Source organism: Phragmites australis, chromosome 5 (genome assembly GCF_958298935.1).
Source record: "Phragmites australis chromosome 5, lpPhrAust1.1, whole genome shotgun sequence".
In the NCBI taxonomy this organism is placed as follows: Eukaryota; Viridiplantae; Streptophyta; class Magnoliopsida; order Poales; family Poaceae; genus Phragmites; species Phragmites australis.
This window is the reverse complement of record NC_084925.1, coordinates 16,876,069-16,896,549: the sequence shown is the minus strand read 5'-3', so window position 1 is coordinate 16,896,549 and position 20,481 is coordinate 16,876,069. Positions and strand designations below refer to the sequence as shown.

General features: G+C 43.3%; 2 protein-coding genes across 2 annotated transcripts; both read left to right on the top strand.

Annotated features, from left to right (window-relative positions):
* The first annotated feature begins 3,161 nt into the window (after nucleotides 1-3,161).
* LOC133918854 (SNAP25 homologous protein SNAP32-like) lies at nucleotides 3,162-5,870 on the top strand. Its single transcript, XM_062362939.1, has 6 exons — nucleotides 3,162-3,414; nucleotides 3,536-4,081; nucleotides 4,651-4,744; nucleotides 4,867-4,994; nucleotides 5,108-5,205; nucleotides 5,515-5,870. The coding sequence occupies exons 2-6, from the start codon at nucleotides 3,605-3,607 to the stop codon at nucleotides 5,612-5,614; spliced, it is 897 nt and encodes a 298-aa protein (XP_062218923.1). The 5' UTR covers nucleotides 3,162-3,414; nucleotides 3,536-3,604; the 3' UTR covers nucleotides 5,615-5,870.
* Nucleotides 5,871-13,910: 8,040 nt separating this feature from the next.
* Nucleotides 13,911-15,349, top strand: LOC133918855 (uncharacterized). The gene is made up of 2 exons (XM_062362940.1): nucleotides 13,911-14,822; nucleotides 14,901-15,349. The coding sequence occupies exons 1-2, from the start codon at nucleotides 14,661-14,663 to the stop codon at nucleotides 15,195-15,197; spliced, it is 459 nt and encodes a 152-aa protein (XP_062218924.1). The 5' UTR covers nucleotides 13,911-14,660; the 3' UTR covers nucleotides 15,198-15,349.
* The last annotated feature ends 5,132 nt before the right edge of the window (nucleotides 15,350-20,481 follow it).

Below are 20,481 nucleotides of genomic sequence, written 5' to 3'. Positions count from 1 at the left end.
AATTTTATTATGTAACCACATCATTTCTCCCTTTTTAACGACATGACATCACAAAAAGAGTTGAAAGCATCTCCGATGCATACAAAGAACCAACGATGCAAACATGTTCACGAGAACTTGAGAATAAGGTGATTTTGTTCCTAAATTCTTTAAATTATGTTCTTGATGAGAGTAGCATACTACCTAATGGATGTACTTTTCTTGTACTCAGATTTGACGAACTAGCACAATTGGAGGACGAGGAATGAGACATGAAGCGCCCTGATTTGAGGTTATCCTTAACAACAAAACTAACTGAAGATTACATCATGAGTCATGAGATGGAGGTCGTTTCCAACTGGGAAGAAGAAGAAGAAGATCAACTCTACTTTCCAACAAAATAAACGGTGCAAGATTTGGATCATTCTACAAAGAGTTATGTTGTTTTTAATGCCTGCTGCATGGGTTGTCTAGAACGACGCACGATATTTGCTAATGTGGAGCCTATGGCTTGCAAGGTGTGCAAAGCATATATCGAGATATTTTGGGGCTTTCAAAGACATCGGGGATACAATCAGGGAGAAAGAAGATAAGGACGATTCAAGTTGATTCAAACTCGGTTTGGTGCAGCCAAATAGACGCATATTAAAAGTTATATAAGTCCCTCATATAGAGTTGGTTTTGGATCTACAAGTACTCATTGGAAAGCTTATTTCACAAACTTTTCAACGCATCTAGCCCCTTTGTTAGATTCATCGTGAGCTGGTTGCAGTCATCATAACAATGCATCTGTTGTAACTTAAGTTTTCTATTTTGTTTCATATTCAAGTCCAAGTCAGCCCCAACTATCCTAGGGGCTACATAAACTCATGTACACGACCTTTTAGGCCAGACCATATTTATTCTATAGAAAAAATCCTAGCAATTGCTCTTGTTCTCATCTAGGGTTTAGCCTCTTGCAAACCAAAAACTAGATAAAAAATTGGGAGCTACCATTGATTGTTCTTGCTATTCCACAAAGAATTTAGGGAGCAATTCGTACACTTTTGCATGGTCAAGTGGATTAATCCATCATAACGTATGATTCTATGAATTCAAGGTGAAAGGCATGTTGCACAGGTAGCATGCCATTCATCCACTTCATCAGGTTTCACTGTGTTTCCAGATTTTACATCAAGAAGGTCATCTTAAATAAGGCAATGAGTATATCCTTGAAGAAATAAGTTAATGAAAGACTTACCAATCAATTCTTAAATCTCATAGACGAAAAGTCATCTTCCTAAAGAATAAGTATATCCTGAAAGGAATAAGTCAATGAATGACTTACTAAATTCTTGAGTAACACCATTAATCCTAAAAGTGAACATAGACCCGAGTAAAAGAATGAGAAATCATAAGACCATGAATATGTCATAGATGTACTTAGAAAGTGTATACTCTGCTGCTAGCAATATAATGACAATATCTTCTATTACCATATACGGTATAAGAATATTGGCAATGATTAACAACTAATTCATCCCTAATGGCTAAATGAATACTAGTTTATGAATTAATCTAGTAGTACTAGTCAAATCCCAAAAATCCGTGGAACAAATTAATTGGATGTATCTTTAAATCCACAAAGAGAGAGTTACAAATATTCACCTCTAGTATTGAGGATTGATATGTTATATCTAGTAGGTGTGCATCATTGCAACTTATTTACCCTATTGTCCTCTGTATGGTTTAATCCTCTAAAAGAATAAACTTTGTTTGTATTGTATAAATAATTAAACAAGTGGTTATTTGAATGAATTAAGCACATTTGTGCATAAAACAAGTTGCTCCCATCACTGACATCATAATTCGTAGAAGAATTGTGAGTCAAGTCTTTAAAAGACTCAACATTGTGGTAATAGTGTGCCATTGCTTACACATTTATGAAGTTCAAAGGATGTCGCTACGAGGAGGAGCTTACTTGATGAACTTTGATTATCATATTTTAGACTTAGAAGTATTTATGTTATATACCAAGAATGAATCATATTGATGATTAATATTTTGAATTTACCATAAAGCTATACCACTTTATTGTTTATAATCAAGTAGATCATTATAAAAATATCATGAACATTAATGACTATTCATGAAGAATAGAACTTCTAGAAGAGTGTATGACTGAGAAAGTTAAGTGGTGTATTTTTTTTCCTTTTGAGAGTTTTTACTTTAAGGTTTTTTACATGAGGTTTGTAATGAGGCAACATGTGCAGTGCAATTTGAGTATACTATATACTCTTTTCTACTTGTTTTTTTTCCCATTGGGTTTTGGACATAGTTTTAATGAGACATATGCATTGTGGCAAATTGATCTATCATTGTAGATCACCCCAGGGGTGTTGAATTTCTAAAAAGAAAGGATAGTGAGCCCTTCTACTAGGTATGAGCTACTTTACCTACTCTTACTCATGGAAAGGGGCTTTCCCACGGAGGAGACACCTCAATATAATATGAATTACTTATTGAAATAAAGTTAAGAAATCTCCACCATACATTGTGCTTCTAGTTTTTATTCTACTTTGGGTTTTGGGTTGTGTTAGAGAGTCGAAGAAAGAAAAGTCCTAACCACCGATAACGGTATTTAACAGTCTCAAGACTATGTGGTAATACATGAGGCGGCCTATAACACAGTGACATTGTCACATATTTGTTTTTATTTGTTGTCACATAATTTCGTGTTACAACTTGGCCGCTGCAACTTGCAAACAGAATTGCCTTGACTTTCAACATTTGACAAATGAGTCACTGAAAAAAAAATTTGACAAATGAGAAACAGGTAGAGTTCAAGAAAGAAAAATAAAGACGAACTATTTTCTAGAAGCGCAAGACTTGCACACCCAATCCCCTGTTTCCTACCATCTCTGTACAATAAAGAAAAGAAAGGAGAAAAAAACATTAGCCAAATTTCACGTTTGCTTCCGCTGACTTTCATTCCAAATCAGCCGCGATAAAGCAAAAGGCCTCAAGCGATTCCACGTTGAGGTTGAGCACAGCAAGAAAACCTTCTCAGCTGATCAGCTCTCGTGCCGTTCTACCACCCGTGCCGTGCCGTCCTTGACCCGGCCGCCGCCGCGTCGACAGCACAATGCTAAACGCACCAAATGCTAGGCCGCGTCGCCTAATAATTTTCCAACAAGAACCGCGTGTGCGCGAGCCGGATGAACCGAACAGAGCGGCCCGTGTTGTCCGGGCGCACGCGATCGAGCGACCGGGTCCTTGCTTTTACCGCTTCCTTCCGTTCGAGCGTGCATACCCGACCCCGAGGATATACTACTTGCTCCTCTTCGTCTTTGCCCCACTGTTATATTTGCCGCCGGCGCCGTGAAGTCCTCCTGTGTGCTCCAGTTCTTGCCCGATTCCCAGCCGCGGATCCCGATCTTGCCTAGCTTCGTCCAGGTGTTCGATTTCATCCTTTTAGCTTGTCGTTGTTCATTCCTTTTTCGTGTCCGTTGATTCGTTCTTCGGTGTTGGTTTTTGACTGACGATGGGTGAAATTTGGTGCCTCGGTTTTCCGCAGAAACTGGGATTTTCCAAAAGCTAACTGCCATTCCCTGTTGATTACCTGCCGCGGCATCGAGATTTCACCATGAGCGCGACGAGATCGTTCTTCTCGTCCAGGAAGAAGGCCGCCAACGGCCCGGGCGCCTCGCGGGCCAACCCGTTCGACTCCGACTCCGACGACGGCGAGAAGCATCAGCAGAGGCCAGCCAGGGCCTCTTCCGTGCCTCCCCCGGCCGGCCAGCGGGATTCCCTCTTCGGCGCTGGTGAGAGGGGCGGCCTCTTCTCCTCCTCGTCGTCGGCGATGCCGGTGTCCGCGATGAGCAGGCACTACCGTAACGACTTCCGCGACGCCGGCGGCCTGGAGAGCCAGTCGATGCAGGAGCTAGAGGGCTACGCGGCGTACAAGGCAGAGGAGACCACGCGGCGAGCGCAGGGCTGCGTCAGGATCGCCGAGGAGATGAGGGACACCGCCTCCAAGACCCTCGTCACGGTCCACCAGCAGGGACAGCAGATCCACCGCACACACATGATGGCCGTCGACATCGACCAGGATCTCTCCAGGGTAAAATTTCTGCTCAATTTGTATTCATTAATTCACCAAGATAGCTTATTTTCGTCCAAAAAAAATGACATGTGGCTTAGTCCTGCTGAAGTAGGGGATTCCCAATTGCAGACTGGAAGTAGACAGTTTCAGAAATCCTGAACTCGATGACCAACTAGTTTCAACTTTCTAGAGGGTAAAAACAACTTTAGAAATTTCTTCTTCACTTCCATTTCACTTTCATTGATTAGATTGTACTACTAGCAATCCTGCTGAAGTTGGGGATAATGACAGCACTCCCAATTGCAAACCAGAATTAGACAATTCCAGAAATCCTGAACTCAGTAGGGATTATGTCTAATAACAGGTGATAACTGATTAGTTTCTAGAGGGGACAGGATGCTTGTTACTTTGGATTATGTCTAATAACAGGTAACCCTGAACTCCTGCATGTACGAAGATGCTTGTTACTTTGGATTGTAACTGGCTAACTGCAAGTTGCAAGTCTGTGGTGCTCCTTTGCACATTGCTGACATGTTAGTGACAAGGGCTGAAGACTTAATGATGTCCTTTTTTCACACATTTTTCAGAGTGAAAAGCTACTGGGTGACCTTGGGGGCCTATTTTCCAAGAAGTGGAAGCCAAAGAAGAACGGCACAATCAGGGGTCCTATGCTAACTAGAGGTAATTTCCACTGTAGCCTTTAAACTAGACTGCAAGAACACTAGCTGACAGGAGAAACTTGTACCGTGTGGTATTTGTAATGTGCTATTTGTAACTAAAACGATGCAATGATACGGATGCAGATGATTCCTTCATAAGGAAGGGCAGTCATTTGGAGCAAAGGCAGAAATTGGGGCTGGCTGATCATCCGCCTCAATCAAATGTGCGCCAAGTCTGTTCTGAGTCCACATCAGCGCTCGAGAAAGTCGAGGTATTGCAGATGGAGCTGTGGATTATTACAATTCCTGCTCATGGTCAAGTCTGGATTTGGTAGATGTCCTGTCCTAGGTATGTGTTTTATGATAATTTGGTTGTTTTGCGTAGGTGGAGAAGGCAAAGCAGGATGATGCTCTGTCTGACTTAAGCGATATTTTGACCGAGCTGAAAGGGATGGCCGTTGACATGGGCTCTGAGATCGAAAGGTAATGTCACATTTCATCCTTTTTCCAGATTGATGTGTGGATATGTGAATTAACCTTTGCATGCTTTAGCTTTGTATGTCTAGTCAATCTATAGTCATGTAAATTACAATCTTTGGTGTATAACAATTCTAAGTTTCTTCCACTCTTTGATTTTATTAAAATTTTCTTCATATCATAATAAGGAAAGGCAACGGTTCTAAACAAAGTGTCTGCAAAGTCCATAAGAAAATTACATCTGACAGTTCCTATGGTGGTAGCCTTTATGCAGCCATGAGTGTGACATGCTCTTTGTATATTTGTTGGATTCAGGCAAACAAAGTCAATGGTTGATGCTGAGAAGGATTATGATGAGCTGAACTTCAGGGTCAAGGGAGCAAACACCCGAGCTCGGCGTCTGCTTGGGAGATAAAGAACATAATTTCTTCTCTCCGAAAGATCCATATAACATTGGCAAATCTTTGGGGTGCTCTCGACTCCTCTCTTTTGCAGCTTATAGATCATTAAGTCTGATTATTTTGTGCGTCATATTTTGATCAGTATGGTTGGTTGTGGACATGTCAGCATTTATTGTACTTGTACATATGCTATAGACTGTCATATATTCTGTATGTTTTACTCTTTTTTTGTAATCTACCAATTGTTTAGCATTGCTTGAGCTTCATTTACATGGCTTACCTGGAAACTTCACCTAATTAGAAACTCTGGCTTCTTGGGGACATAATACTGATATATAGTGATGTTGCATTTGTTATGGTCGGTATGACCTATAGCAGGCACATGTAGCAGAAGTCGGCTTGATGAAGATAAGTTAGAGACTTCAATTCGGTGGCTAGAGATAGAGTCCAGTTCGGTTATTTAGATGGAGTCCAATTCGGCTATGGTAGATAAGCTCAAATCAATTTATCTGTTAGCTAGGGTAGTTTGAATCAAGATTGATCTGTAGTGGAGTCAGTTTGGGACTCTTTAAGTTGGCCAGCTAGGGTTAGGTCCTGGTCGGCTATATAAAATCGACAATAGCCTGTATTAGGGGTTACTTAATAAGAAGTCTCTATTCCCTACCTCTCCCTCTCTTAACCTATCTCTGTCGCCGCCCCTCTCTCTGTTATCTCTCTGTCGTGGCCACCAAGAGGGTGACCACGGCCCCTGCTCGATGGCAATTCAAGCCCTAGCCTCAGGTTATGCATAGCTACAACCTCAAAAGGTCCGGCACTATCAATTTGGTATCAGAGATGCTAGGTTTCGACACCGGGAAGAGCTCCAGCTCTTAGGTCATCTAAGCTTTAACCAAGCTGGTGACTGACATGCAGAAAGACATGCAGAAGCAATTCAACAAATTAGTGCAGCAGGTGGCTGTGCTCGACAAGCGTTCCTTGGAGACTGCAAGCTAGCTGGACGCACTGTAAGTCAGCACGCTAGCTAGTGCACAGGGATGGTAATTTTACCCGTTTACCTGATTACCTGAGGGTATATACCTTAATAGGGCCAGGTTTGTTTCTTATTTATTTCACGTGGGTATGTTCGTGGGCACAAATCGCTACCCAACGGGTATACGAGTACGTGTATGGGTAAGGCATACCTATACCCATGAAACCTAATTACCCATCGATATATGACATGTGGGACCAGCTTACCCCAATACGCCAACAGTACAACTCCAACCCGCACCCCCACCCCCCGGTCGCCACTCGCACTTACAGCCCACTCTAACTCCCTCCCGAGACCTGCCCTTCCCCACTCTGCTAGGCACCGCTCCTCCCCAATCCATCACCCCAAGCCGTTCCTCCCCACTCATTTGTCGTCTGTGTCACCCCGAGCCACTCCACTGAGCACCGCCAGTGCCTAGCCTCGCACCTTCCCACCCCGAGCCGCTCCGCCAAGCGCCACATGCCAGGTCCAACCCTGCCAGAGCCACGAGCTATGATCCACCGTCCAAGAACCATCACCACCCAGCCCAACCCATCCCCGCCCTGAGCTGCGCAACGTGTCACGCCACGCCATCGTCGACGGGTAAATGGGTATACCCGCGGGCAACGGGTACCCACAGGCGACGGGTTTGGTCCCCTGTCTTCGCCCGCGGGCGCTCGCAGGTATACCCGTGAGCGAAGCAAAAATTGGCGGGTACGGGTATAGGTGAGCATTACCCGTACCAGCCATACCCGATTGCCATCCCTACTGGTGCAATTATTCCTTCCGCAACGACAACCCCACAAGCGGCCATGAGTGTCACTTCAAGCATCCTGCCATTGCTGCAACAACCCCCTCCCCAATTGCTATCCACCACCACCATCCAACATATCCAATTTCCCCACTCACCATCGCCCATCCCCACTTTTCTGCCACTCCAATTTCCACTTGTTTTGTAGGTCAGCAGCACCATGGACTATGGTCATACAAGCAACAACACCGGTGTTCCTCGTTTTCACAAGCCTGACCTTTGATGGCAAAGAGGATCCGCCTAGGTGGCTGAATCATTGTGACTTCTTCTGCAACCAATGCACATTGGAGAGCGACAAGGTCTAATTGGCGGCCTATCACCTTATCGGCATCGTCCAACATTGGCAATATATGCTGGAATGTGATAATGGCACGCCCTTCTAGGCGCGCTTCAAGGAGATGTGCCATCTTCGTTTTGGACCACTTCTTTGGAGCAACCCTTTAGGCGAGTTGGTGCGCATGTCCTTTCCTTCTATTGTTGAAGCTTACATGGAAAAGTTCGAGGCACTTCTGTGTCGCATCAACCCTCTCTCCGCAGCACAGTAGGTCCAACTGTTTAATGCAGGTTTGCTAGATCGTGTTCGCATCGATGTTGAGCTTCAGGACCCAAAGGATCTCCAGATGGCGATGAGTTTGGCATGTGTGTATGAACATCGTGCCCAGGCTACGGATGGCTCTGCTTCGACTACGCGCTCACTAGGCCTGCGGATCAAACCAACTGGTGCCACCACTACCATTGGCGCCTAAGCCACCTAGGGCACAGGTATCAGGCCCTGGCACCACGATGGCAACTTCGCTGTCGTGCCGTTTTTGTCGCCTATCTCTAGCAGAATTAGCTGAGAGGCACAAGCAGGGGTTGTGTTATAATTGCAATGAATAGTATGTGCAAGGCCATCGCCATCAATGCCTCTTCTACATCGAGGTGAATGACTACAACGTTGATGACAGACAGATGACAACCCGTCTGAGTGCGCTGACGGCCCGGTCGTCTCCCTTCACACGCTCATGGGCATCTGCATAGAGGAGACGGTGCAGCTTCATGTCATTATCATCAACCAGGAGCTTCTCGAGCTGCTCGACTCCATCTCCACCCACAACTTCATCAATGAGTTGCTAGTTCGTCGCATCAGCCTGCCGATCAGACCACGTTCCAGCCTAAGCTTTGTGATTGCCAATGGCGTCAAGATGGGTTGTGTGGGTCTATGTGCCAACCTACCTATACGCATAGACCTAGAAGACTTCACGGTGGATTGCTACACCATTCCATTGGGCGGCTACAACGTCGTCCTAGGGTTCAGTATCTGTGATCCCTCGGGCCGATCTTGTGGGACTTTGACGGCCTCTGCATGTTGTTCTAGCGTGGTGACCATCGGGTCTTGTGGAAAGGCTCGGGGTTCATCGGCAAGATATTCAGCGGATGGGAGCTGATGGCATCTGCAGCGATGACTTGGATGGGCTACTGTAGGACTTTGATAGATTATTTGTAGAACCACAAGGCCTACCTCCATAGTGCTCTTGTGGTCATAGGATTCATCTATTGCTAGACATAGATTTGGTGCATTGCGCTCATATCGCTACCCGCAACTGCTGAAGGATGAACTCGAGCGGCAATGTGATGCTATGCTATCCCAAGGTACCATCTGTCCTAGCAATTCAACGTTCTCATCTTTGGTGCTCCTTGTCAAGAAAAATGATAACACATGGAGGTTTTGTGTTGATTATCGTGCACTGAATGAGTGGACGATTAAGGACAAGTACCCTATTCTGGTGGTGGACGAGCTTGGCGAATTACACAGTGCACGCTACTTCACCAACATCGACCTTCGCTTTGGATATCACCAGGTGCTCATGCACCCCAATGACATCAAGAAGACGACTTTCTGGAAGCACCACGGCCACTTCAAGTTCTTGGTGATGTCTTTCGGTTTAACCAATGCACTGGCGATGTTTTAGGCTTTGATGAATGATGTGTTGCAGTCGTCTCTGCTCCCATTTGTAATAGTTTTTGTTGATGACATTTTGATCTACAGTTTGTCTTGGTCGGTCCATCTACAACATGTTAAGGTCGTCTTCGAGCTCCTACGTCACCACTCATTGTTGCTCAAGTGCTCCAAGTGCATGTTTGCCTCATCGCCAGTCGCTTATTTGGGCCATATTTTCTTGGCTGACAGAGTGACCATGGATGGCGAGAAGGTGCAGGCCATGGTCGCTTGGCCGCACCCTCGCTCTACTCAGGGCCTTTGCCACTTCTTGGGCCTCACTGGATACTACTGCAAGTTTATCTTGGACTTTGGCATCATCGCAGAGCCACTGCTGAAGCTCCTAAAAAAGGAGGCATTTCAATGGTCGTCAGAGGTGGACTCAAAATTTCAAGCTCTCAAGGCCTCCCTCTCTAGTGTGCCAGTTTTGCAGTTGCCAGACTTCGACAAGCTCTTCATCTTCAGTCGTTCATTCGCTAGTTGCCACGTCAAGCTCATAGCTTTTGAGCTTGAACTAATCGGCCTGGTACAAGCAGTTCATCGTTGTCGTCCCTATTGATGGGGGCGCAAGTTCTATATTCGCACTGATCATTACAACCTCAAGTTTATATTAGACTAGTACTTGTCAACCATCCCATAGAATTAGCGGATCAGCGAGCTGTTCGTGTTTGACTTCACAGTGAAGTTTCGACCTAGGCACCTCAACACTCTAGCCGATGCTCTCTCCCACCACGACACCGACCAAGGGGAGCTCTTAGCCATCTCGGGACCCATGTTTCATATTTTCAACGACATTCGTCATGACGTGAGTTCAACGTTGAGATGGTGGCTACACGCGACAAGATTAACGCTAGTGAGTTCAGCGCACCATGGCAGTTCATCGATGGTCTGATCATATATTGCCACCATGTATTCGTTCCCACGTCATCCAATTTGCTATTGATCCTACTGCAAGCAAGCCCTACACCAGCCACAAGGGGATTTAGAAGACACTTCATTGATTGCGGACTGACTTCTATGTCCCGCATAATCGACAGCTTGTCTGTGACTTCATCCGAGCATGTGTGGTCTGCCAGTGCAACAAGATGGACCCAAGGCAAAGCGCGGGTGGCTGCCATTGACAACATGATTCGTGAGCATGACAAGTTTCTAGCGGCTATCCAGAAGCATCTTCTTCAAGCTCACTAGTAAGGCAAGAAGTACTACGATGCTCAACATCGTGAGGTGGTGTTTAGTGTGGGCGACTGGGTTTGGCTCCATATTCTCCATCTCTAGGTGTAGTCCCTATCCTCACACCCACCAGGCAAGCTCGTGACCCATTTTGTTGGACCATTCTAGGTAGCCTCAAGGGTGGGTTCAGTGGCATACTGCCTTTGTCTTCCCGAAGGCGCCCGCTTGCACGATGTGTTCCATGTGGGCCTCCTCAAACGTTATCATGGCACACCACCAAAGGGTCCACCAACTCTTCCATCTATTGAAAGCAATCGGGCTATTCCAGTACCTACTCAGTTGCTTCACGCTAGTCTCTAGTGTGGCATTTGGCATTCTCTGGTGCGATGGGAAGGCATGGAGGTCGTTGATGCTACTTGGGAGCCAGTGGAGGAGTTTAGGAAGACCTACCCAGCGGTTCAGCTCAATGATGAGCTATTTGTCGAGGGGGAGTGATGTTATGGTCTGTAAGACCTCTAGCAGGCGCACGCAACAGCAGTCAGCTTGATCAAGATAAGTCAGAGAGTTCAATTTGGTTTTGCTTCAATTTGGTTGCTAGAGATAGAGTCCAATTCGCTTGTTTAGCTGGAGTCCAGTTCGGCTAGGATAGATAAGTTCAAATCAGTTTATCTATTAGCTATGGTAGTTTGAATCAGGATTGATATGTATTGGAGTCGATTTAGGATTAGGTCCTAGCCGGCTATATAATGTCAGCAATAGCATGTATTGGGAGTTAATTCATAAGAAGTCTCTATGCCCTACATCTCTCTCTCTCTCTCTCTCTCTCTCTCTCTCTCTCTCTCTCTCTCTCTCTCTCGCCGCCCCTCTGTACCAGGAGGGTGATCACGGCCCCTGCTCGCTGGCAATTCAAGCCCCAGCCTTGAGTTGTGCATAGCTGCAACCTTAGAAGGTCCGGCCCTATCAACTGGTCTGAACCTGACAGACATACTCTGCTCACCGGCAATTCATAAGAAGTCTTTGTGTACTTGGTTAGTTGCATATATAGGTGTATGTTTGTCAGGTTCAGACCAGTCGAAGCCTGAAATCGAACCTTACATGGGGGAATTGGAGAGAAATTGGGGAAAGGAAGGGAAACTAGTTCTAGGGTTCTAAAAACTAGCTTGTTACAACAAGCATTTTAGATGGTTAACAGTAAAATTCAATGAAAGCAACAGTTTAGGCGGTCCTAACGACCCTACCCTAATTATTGAACGACTTAAACACCGTCGGATCAAGCGAAGCGGTATCCTTTTCTTCCCACCATCCGATCTATATGCATGAGTTCGTTTTCTTCCGAAAGCTTCTTTGAACTTGCATCTGCTTCACTAAGCCTGACAATGTCACGTACCAATACAAAAGTGAAGAGATAGGAAAGAACAAGCGTTTGGGACAGTATGCAATCCCGCCGTGCTTGCGGTATAATTTATATATAGCACAATATTTTGAGGGCATTTACAATAGTCCACATTAGTTGTCTCGTAGCCGGCTTATAACATTAACACGTTTGATTTTTATGATGAGGAGGAGAGAGGGAAATAGTTGTTTACCAAAAAAATGGTCTTTGAGCGAGTTTTTAGTGTTAGACGATGGCGCATGCACCACTGCAGCTTTGTCATCTCTATTGAAGTCTTGGAGACTAGCAATTGGTTGGGTCCATATAAAATTGAGTAATCATGGGTCACTAAGAGACAACATATTATATAAATTGTCTATTAAGTCGTGTTAAGATTACATAAAAGCAACGGAATAACCAATGAGACAATACCATCGTAGATGGCATAAGTCATTTTTTCCTAATTTGTTCTATTTCTTCCTCCGGTAGTCTAGTGAGACTACATCTATATGTCCATATAGGAGGTAATCCATTGGCATTCTAGCGTAATAGTTAACAACATATACTTCATATATGCACCCAATTAACTGCAAATTTAAGTTTTTTTTTAAAAGATATCATAAAAAACTTACAATATTTTCCTTGTTACAGTTGACACTCTGTTTCGACTACCTCCTTTGTTCATCTGCTGCCGATCGAGATGAAGAACAACAGATGTTCTATGGGTGCAGAAGAGGACTTGGTTCTATTGTCTTAAAAACATCTGAATAATATGGGTATGCATTTTTTTTTCTAGTTGGGAGGTGGCTAGTCTTTATTGTATCTAGTTGGTGCAGATACTCTTAAGCACAAGTAGACGACGGTTTGAAAATTCTTGAGTCCTATAAATATAAATAAAAGAGGCAAGTTGAAAACTCTTGTGTTATTGTTTCCTCTTCAGAAATAGATGTCTCAACTATATTCTTGCATTGTCTTGTAATAGCAGGAGCATGTCTTTCTTAACATGGTTAGTTAGACATTGATCAAGCGTATTGTTATAGTTAGACATTGATCAAGCGTATTGTTATAGTTAGACATTGATCAAGCGTATTGTTAAATGAATTAATTTTATGTGCACTGTTGTTCTTACTGCTAATAGTGGCGACATTGTCGGTTCGTCACATGGCATCAAGTCATTCCAATGATGTTGCGTTGAGAAGACCAGGCAATCTCTCGAATGAAATACTATTTCAATGGGTCTGTTCGGAAATGCAGGTTTACTTTATAATGTAGTTCAAGTTTGTACTAAATTCTACGAATTTAATAACAAAACCTAAAACCTAAACCCTAAAACCTCCTTTCTAAGCATGCCCTAAATTGCTCAAATATTCTCAAGCAGTGCAATTTCACTGTTCTGAAGACGCACCAGGAGCTCTAATACTAACACATCATCTCTCCAGCTGCCCAAGCACATCAAAGGTCATGTTCCACATAATCAAACGGGTCCACCTGTAAGTGACCAGCTCCTCCGTCCGATTGCCAGCTCGGTCCCACCGAAAACCCTAAACCCCTTTCCTCCCAAACCAGGGGAATTTAACTATTTGCCACCGTACCGGATGGCGCACTCCAAAATGCTACCCTACTGAATTTACTCTCCCATTTGCCACCCAGGACCATATTCAGCGGTGCTGATGAACAGTACCCACTATAAATAGTACCCGAGAGCTAAAAAAAGCACTAAAAAATGTGTTGATTTTTGTACATGTTCTATATTCATAAGCAACCCATTTTAACTGGATCCACTTAAAATCTTATGTAAAATTCAAACTAAAATTCCCCAAATAGTGCTACTTTTGTAACTTTTAGCAATTTTTAAGACCTCACACAAATTCCCGAAAAATCTGGAAAAATTCACTCTATTCCTCTAATGTGATGTACTAATTTCTAAAATTATCTCCCACCCTAGGTTATAAGGTGAAAAAGTGAATTTCTTTGCAATTATAGAGCATGTAAAAAATTAGTACAATTAATAAATAGGCATTACAAAGGAACGCACTTTTTCACCTTATAAACTAGGGTGAGAGATAATTTTAAAAATTAGTACATCACATTAGAGGAATACTAGTGAATTTTTCTAGATTTTTTAAGAATTTTTGTGAGGCCTTAAAAATTGCTAGAAGTTGCAAAAGTTGCACCATTTGGGAAATTTTAGTTTGAATTCTACACAAGTTTTTTTAGGTGAATCTAGTTAAAATGAGTTTATTATGAATTATAGAGTATGTACAAAAATCGACATATTTTTTGTACTTTTTTAGCTCTCAGGTACTGTTCATAGCAGGTCACCGCTGAATATGGGCCCGGGTGGCAAATGGAAGAGTAAATCTGATAGGATGACATTTTAGAGTGCGCCATCCGGTAGGATGGCAAATAGTTAAGGAGAAATTGTTGTCATACCATCAAAACCGAACCGTGTTGCTCTTGTACCATTATTTTTTCCCCGATTTCAGTTTTAACACTCGATTTCTCTCCATGCTTGCCTTGTCTAGCACTTCGTCAAAACTGCCTCTCGCGACCTGTTTTGACTCCCCGTTCAGATCTGAGCTACTCTTCAACCTCTTGCTCCCCTTTGCTCTCCCCGCTATGCTGCTCCCACTGCTCCGTGCGTCCCAGCCTCCCTCCTGGCACCCTGCTCTGCCCCTCTGCCCTGCTCTACTGCACTACTCTGCCCTCCCATTGTATCCATGAAGCAAAGCACAAAATCTGCCAGTAGTTGTTTGCATAGGTTGGTGCTAGAGCTGCCACTCGTTCACTGCCCGTATTGTGGGATTCAGCTGCTGGAGGCCAAGTCTCGCAGCATGGAGAACTCAGGTCGGATTTACTACAAATGCAAGAACAACCAGCAGGTAAGCAGTTTTCTTTGATTTTGGTAAATTTGGTCCTCTATATATTGTCTTGAACTGTTGTTTCCTGTTCTGATTTAGGTAATTTGTAGATGTAAATTCTTCCGATGGAAGGAGGATTATGAAGAATACATCAACAAGTTGCGTTGGTCTGGAGCGATTGCAGCAACACAAGAGAAAGGATGGCTTGTTCATGAGGACAAAATTGGTTGTCTTGAACAAGCAAAACCTAAAGGAAAGGGAAAACTGAAGGAAAGCATCAACAAGAATGGCAATGCAATTGAAAGGATTGTTGTTGCACTAGAGAAGTTAGTTGTGCTGGTAGTCATATTGGTGTGTGTATTGGTGTGCAATGTGGCCGTGAATGCCAGGAGCTAATGTGAATGTAAATTGATGCATGTTTGTGCCATATGGCTATAATGAATGGAAATGCATATTTTTGTTTGAGACTTCTCAAAATTGCTAGCATTTGTATGCAGTTGACAACATACTTGATGGAAGGTTAACTTAGCACACAAAACATAATTTAAGCTAAGGTTTAATCTGAGCACAATTTGTCTTAACTGAGCTCATACCATGACATAGTCTTACATAAGATAGCACACAATAGAATAAAGTTTTACACATATGGTGTTACATAACATTGTCTTAACTAATTCATCCCTTCTTTGGGGCTAGAGATCCTATCTGTCTTCTAGTCACTGACCCTAGGCTACATGCAAGAGTAGAGCTTCTGGTTGACCTTGTAGGTATTGTAGCAGCAACAACAAAAACTTTCATCCGTTTCCTTGGTGTTTCTGGAGCAGAATTGCTCCTTTTGCTTGGTTTAGTCTTGCCCTTCTTGTTAGGCCCATGAACACAAGTTTTGGCCTTCTTTTTAGCAATTCTCCTACAAAGCATGCAATGCAAACATAATTAGTTAAGCTCTTGGTTAGTTGCACAAAAAGTATATGCCTTGAAATTTTTTAACCTTTCAGACGTATTTGTTGGCCAATAAGGCAAGGTATCAGGATGTGCCATCTTGTTCGTGCATCCTCTAGCAATGTGGTCATATTGTTTGCACCTAGAGCACACTCTTGACTTCACTGTTGATTTAGCATGTGATCTAATTCTTTTCTTCCTTGGCCTTCCTACTTATCTATCAAGTATGGGTGGCAGCATATGAAATCTAAGGTCTATCGTAGGCCAACATGACTTTTCTGTCATCAGTGTGAGAACACCTGAGTATGTTGCTCTAAAGAAATTAGTTGAGTAGTACACAGAAACAAAATCTTCAAGATTCAAACTTGAGTCGGAGAAGATGATTGCAAGTGCATGAGTGCAAGGTTTGCCACTCAGTTGCCACTGCCTGCAAATGCAAGTTGCTTCAAGCAAATTAACAACTCTCCAACCTTTATTGCCTTTGGTCATCCCTAATACTTGAGTAGCATATTGTGATGCAAATTCTACTCTGAAGTGCAATCCGTTGCTTTTCTTGTTTAGCTCCTTGATCACATGTGGTAGAATTTCTCCTTGCAGATTGATAGCAATCTTATATCTATTAGCAATCTTGATCATTATCATTGTTATAAGGGTGTATAAAAAGCTCAACTAGTGGGTAGTCCTTGATCTTTCTAATCTAACTGTTGAAGCTTTCAGCTAGGTTATTGTTCACATACTCAACTTGGCTCAAATATGAGAACATGGATCTCGACCAAAGCTGTTTGTGATTCTCTTGCAAATATTGAATAACATCAGGTCTATCTTTAGCTACCAACTCCATATACTCATTATGCTTATCCATTGGTATATGCCCATGTTGCTGGCCATATGTGTTGCAGAATAGCACACTTGAACTTTTTCTTGAAGTTAGCTAATAAATGCCTAAAGCACTCCCTATGCTCCACTCCAGTATTGAACACCTTTGGTATTGCTAACTCTAGTCCCTTATTTGCATCACTGTGAATTACTAATCCATATGGAATATTGTATTCCTTGCAAATGCACTTCTTTAATTGAAGAAGGAACCACTCCCAATTATCTCCTGTTTCCTTGTCAAAAATACCAAAGACAACAGGAAACAATCATGTATGTCCATCAAGTGTTGTTGTTGCAGCCAGTTGCCCAGCGTACCTTCCTATTAGATGAGTTGAGTACACTGTTAGATAAGACATGCATTCCATCAATACATGGCTTAAATCCACAAATAATCTCTTGAAGTACACAAGGCCTTCATCCTCATACCTTTTCCACCTCTATTTCTATTACATTGCCAGGGGACTTGGGCTCCACCTCTGCCTTGAAACTCCACAATGCCTAAAAACTATTCTCCCAGGCTCCTTGTAGCATGGAAAGAGCCCTTGATATTCCCTTCTAAACCATATTGTAGTCCAACTTAATGTTGTACTTGCCTTCTAACTCTGTCTGGAGCATCTTAGCACCAAGAGTTGGATCTTCCCTTAATATATCCATTGATCTCTCTGCAACCCAAGCTTAATTTGCCATTTTCCCTAGTTTTTTGTTTGTTGATCCACAATTATGAGCAGAAGGTAGCCTCTTTATCTGCATAGGGAGTACATGCGTTAGCATGCGGTGCAACAATATGAAATTGAACCTAGAAGCAGATCAACAAATGGAAATTGAACCTAGATGCAATCAATACTTGAAAAGTGCTTTTAGGCTTCAAACTAGAAGCATGAATCCTCCACTCACACAGCTTGTTAGTGCATTTACCTCTGAACCTATCACCATCACTATATTCTGTGTTAAATTCATACTCCTCCCTTATCGCATTTTGTCTCAAAGCTAGAACAAAAAAAATCTTTGTTTGGAAAGGTAGCCTTCAGCTTGATCACAGGGTTCTCTTTGTCATGTACAAAATGGGGAAATATTGGATTACCATTGTCATGCTCATCAGCCTCGTCCACAAGATGCTTATCCACAGGCTGGTCATCAATCTACACCTCCAAAGGCTCTGGATCAAATAACTTGTTTTATTGCCCCTCTTCATTAATGCCAATTTTATTACCGATGTAAAGAATATAGGGTCCCCCATCGGGATGGCTTGTAACGACTGGTTTTGACATTATCCGCTTTCATTCTCCAGCCTAGGCCCACCGCGACCAGTCGGCGCCAGCACGACCATGGCACTGGCCTTTGCAGGATTTCCCACAACCAACCCTTGCTGGTCGCAAGGCAGGTACTCATCTAAGCTAGTCAAACCTCATTTAATGTCGCTACTCACATCGTTTTCCTTCCCTAGGCAATTCACCCCGGCTGAGGCGGCATGGCCGACGCAGGGCTACCGTGTCCCGTCCCGCAACATTAATTCTTACAGGACGGGACCGCAGACGCAACAGGTGCCGTGACAAGCGTGCTTGTGAAACCGGCGATGGGATAATGCAGGCCGGATGACCTGGGCGCGACAAGCGAAGATGTGTCCAATGGATGGGATGGGCATTGCAGTGCTCCAGGGCAGTCACAACGCATATGTATCCTCTAATGATAACTTACATTGGCCGTCTAGGTAGGCATGGGTCTATTTGATGGGCCCACGTGTAAGACTCCTTTCCTCCTGGGCTATAAGGGGAAGGGAGTCTGCCTTGGGAGAGGGAGGCCAGAAAAAACAGAAAGGAGAAACCATACTCAATGAGAAGAATACACATAATGTAGGGCTATTACCCTAAGGGGGCCTGAACCTGAATAAACTCTGATGTTCTTAGATTAGCACAAGCACATCCCCCAGAACACAGATCACGCACCCGCCATCCAATAACCCCAGAATCACTGTCAGGGATTAACCCTCGACATTTGGCGTGCCAGGTAGGGGGACGCGTTTTTTAGTTCTGGTAATTGCTATTAATTTATTATGGGCTACCCATGTTCGAATCCTCGACGACCGATGAATCTCATCCCAAGGATTTGGGTCGCTGCGAGGTGTTATTCATGGGATACAACCCAGATAAACCTGATATGTTCCAGATTCAGGATATTGGATCAGGATCCGAAGGCTTCGGGATTCGATGAAGAGTGGTAGAGGCATCCATGTTCCCACATCGACGGGGGCTCATGGACTGTAAGCCCCGGGGGAACCAAACTCATCAACGGCAGCCCCACCCGGAAGAATGCTCACCGCGTCAGGATGGCCAACACCCAGCCCTGTGGTGCAAACTGAAACCATCAGCCAGGTATGATCCGATAGGTAAAAGAGTACCCAGAAACTAATTGGGTGTGTTGTTTCTTCAAGCAGGTTCAACCCGAGGACGAACAAAAGGGTACACACTTTGCAAGTGAGGAACCGTCCAGATAATATTCTAACTAATCACTAGAATATCATTATTCATAATCACAACCTTGATGATTAACCAGAATACCATTCCAGTAGTCGCGACATGTGTTTTGTGCTCAAGATCAGAACACATGCCTTTCCAACATATACATCACATCAAAGCTTAAGAAAGAGCAGATAATTAACATTATATTACAGTTCTTAAGCATGCAACAAGTTATTACAATTTACAGCACAAGAGAGCTAGGAGGAGACTAAAACATGCTCAACTCCTAACCAGCAAAAGAAACTAAGCAGCAGAAGACTAAAAGCTAAACAACAAAAGGAGGATGGAACCATATTCTCTTAGGCTCCATCACAAAAGCACGACAACTGAGTAGGATGCACTACTCAAGCCCACCACCACCCTCAGTAGGCGTGAAGTGGCCAAAACCATCTCTTCCTCACCTGCAAAATCTGTAGAGCAGTTGAGTACGAAGGTACTTGCAAGACTTAATCCATATAGTGTACATATAAATAAACCGACTCCAAGGATCATGCATTGAACTATTAGTAAGGAAACGGCCCCAAGGTTAAGTACATTTAATATGCTTAAGCAACCTAGACATATATGTGAGCACCTATACTTAACCAATATAAACTGAAATGAGCTCGGTTCCCATAGCTTCATGGAGGCTCCTCCAGATAGGGGTGGAAATGGATGGCAGGAAATCCGAATTATTCGATTCCGTATCTGTTAAAATACAAATATGGATATCCGTATCCGTATTCATTTCTGAAATGGATACTAAAATGGATATATCCGAATTCGTTTTCGAGATTCGGATTCAAATGTGGATATCCGAATTCGAGATATATCCGATTCGTATCCGTATCCGCCAACTAGGGAACCAAATTTTGCTAAAGTTTTAGAAATTTCAGATATGAATGAAATTCCAACCCAATCAAATTGGAACAAATTTCAGTCAAATTTCATCAAATTTCAGTTAAATTTGATCAAAAATTTAAATTTCCAACATGAATATTAAACAAAATTTCTAAAATTCTGGCCCAATCAAATTAGAACAAATTTCAGTCACATTTTATCAAATTCCAGTCAAATTTTTTCAAAAATTTAAATTTCCGACCTGAATTTCGAAGATCGAGTAGATATCCGAATGCGGATTCGTATTCGAACTATCCGATCCGTATTCGTATTTGAGGATATCCGGATCCGTATTCGCATTCGGATTAAAATGTGGTAAATCATACTATCCGAATTCGATTCCATGCGTATTCGATCCGTTTCCATCCTTACCTCCAGAAATGAGAAGTGAATTGAGTGCCTCGATCCGAAATAATCTTCTTCGGAATCCCATGGAGGCAAACAATCCGAGTGAGATACAACTCCGCATA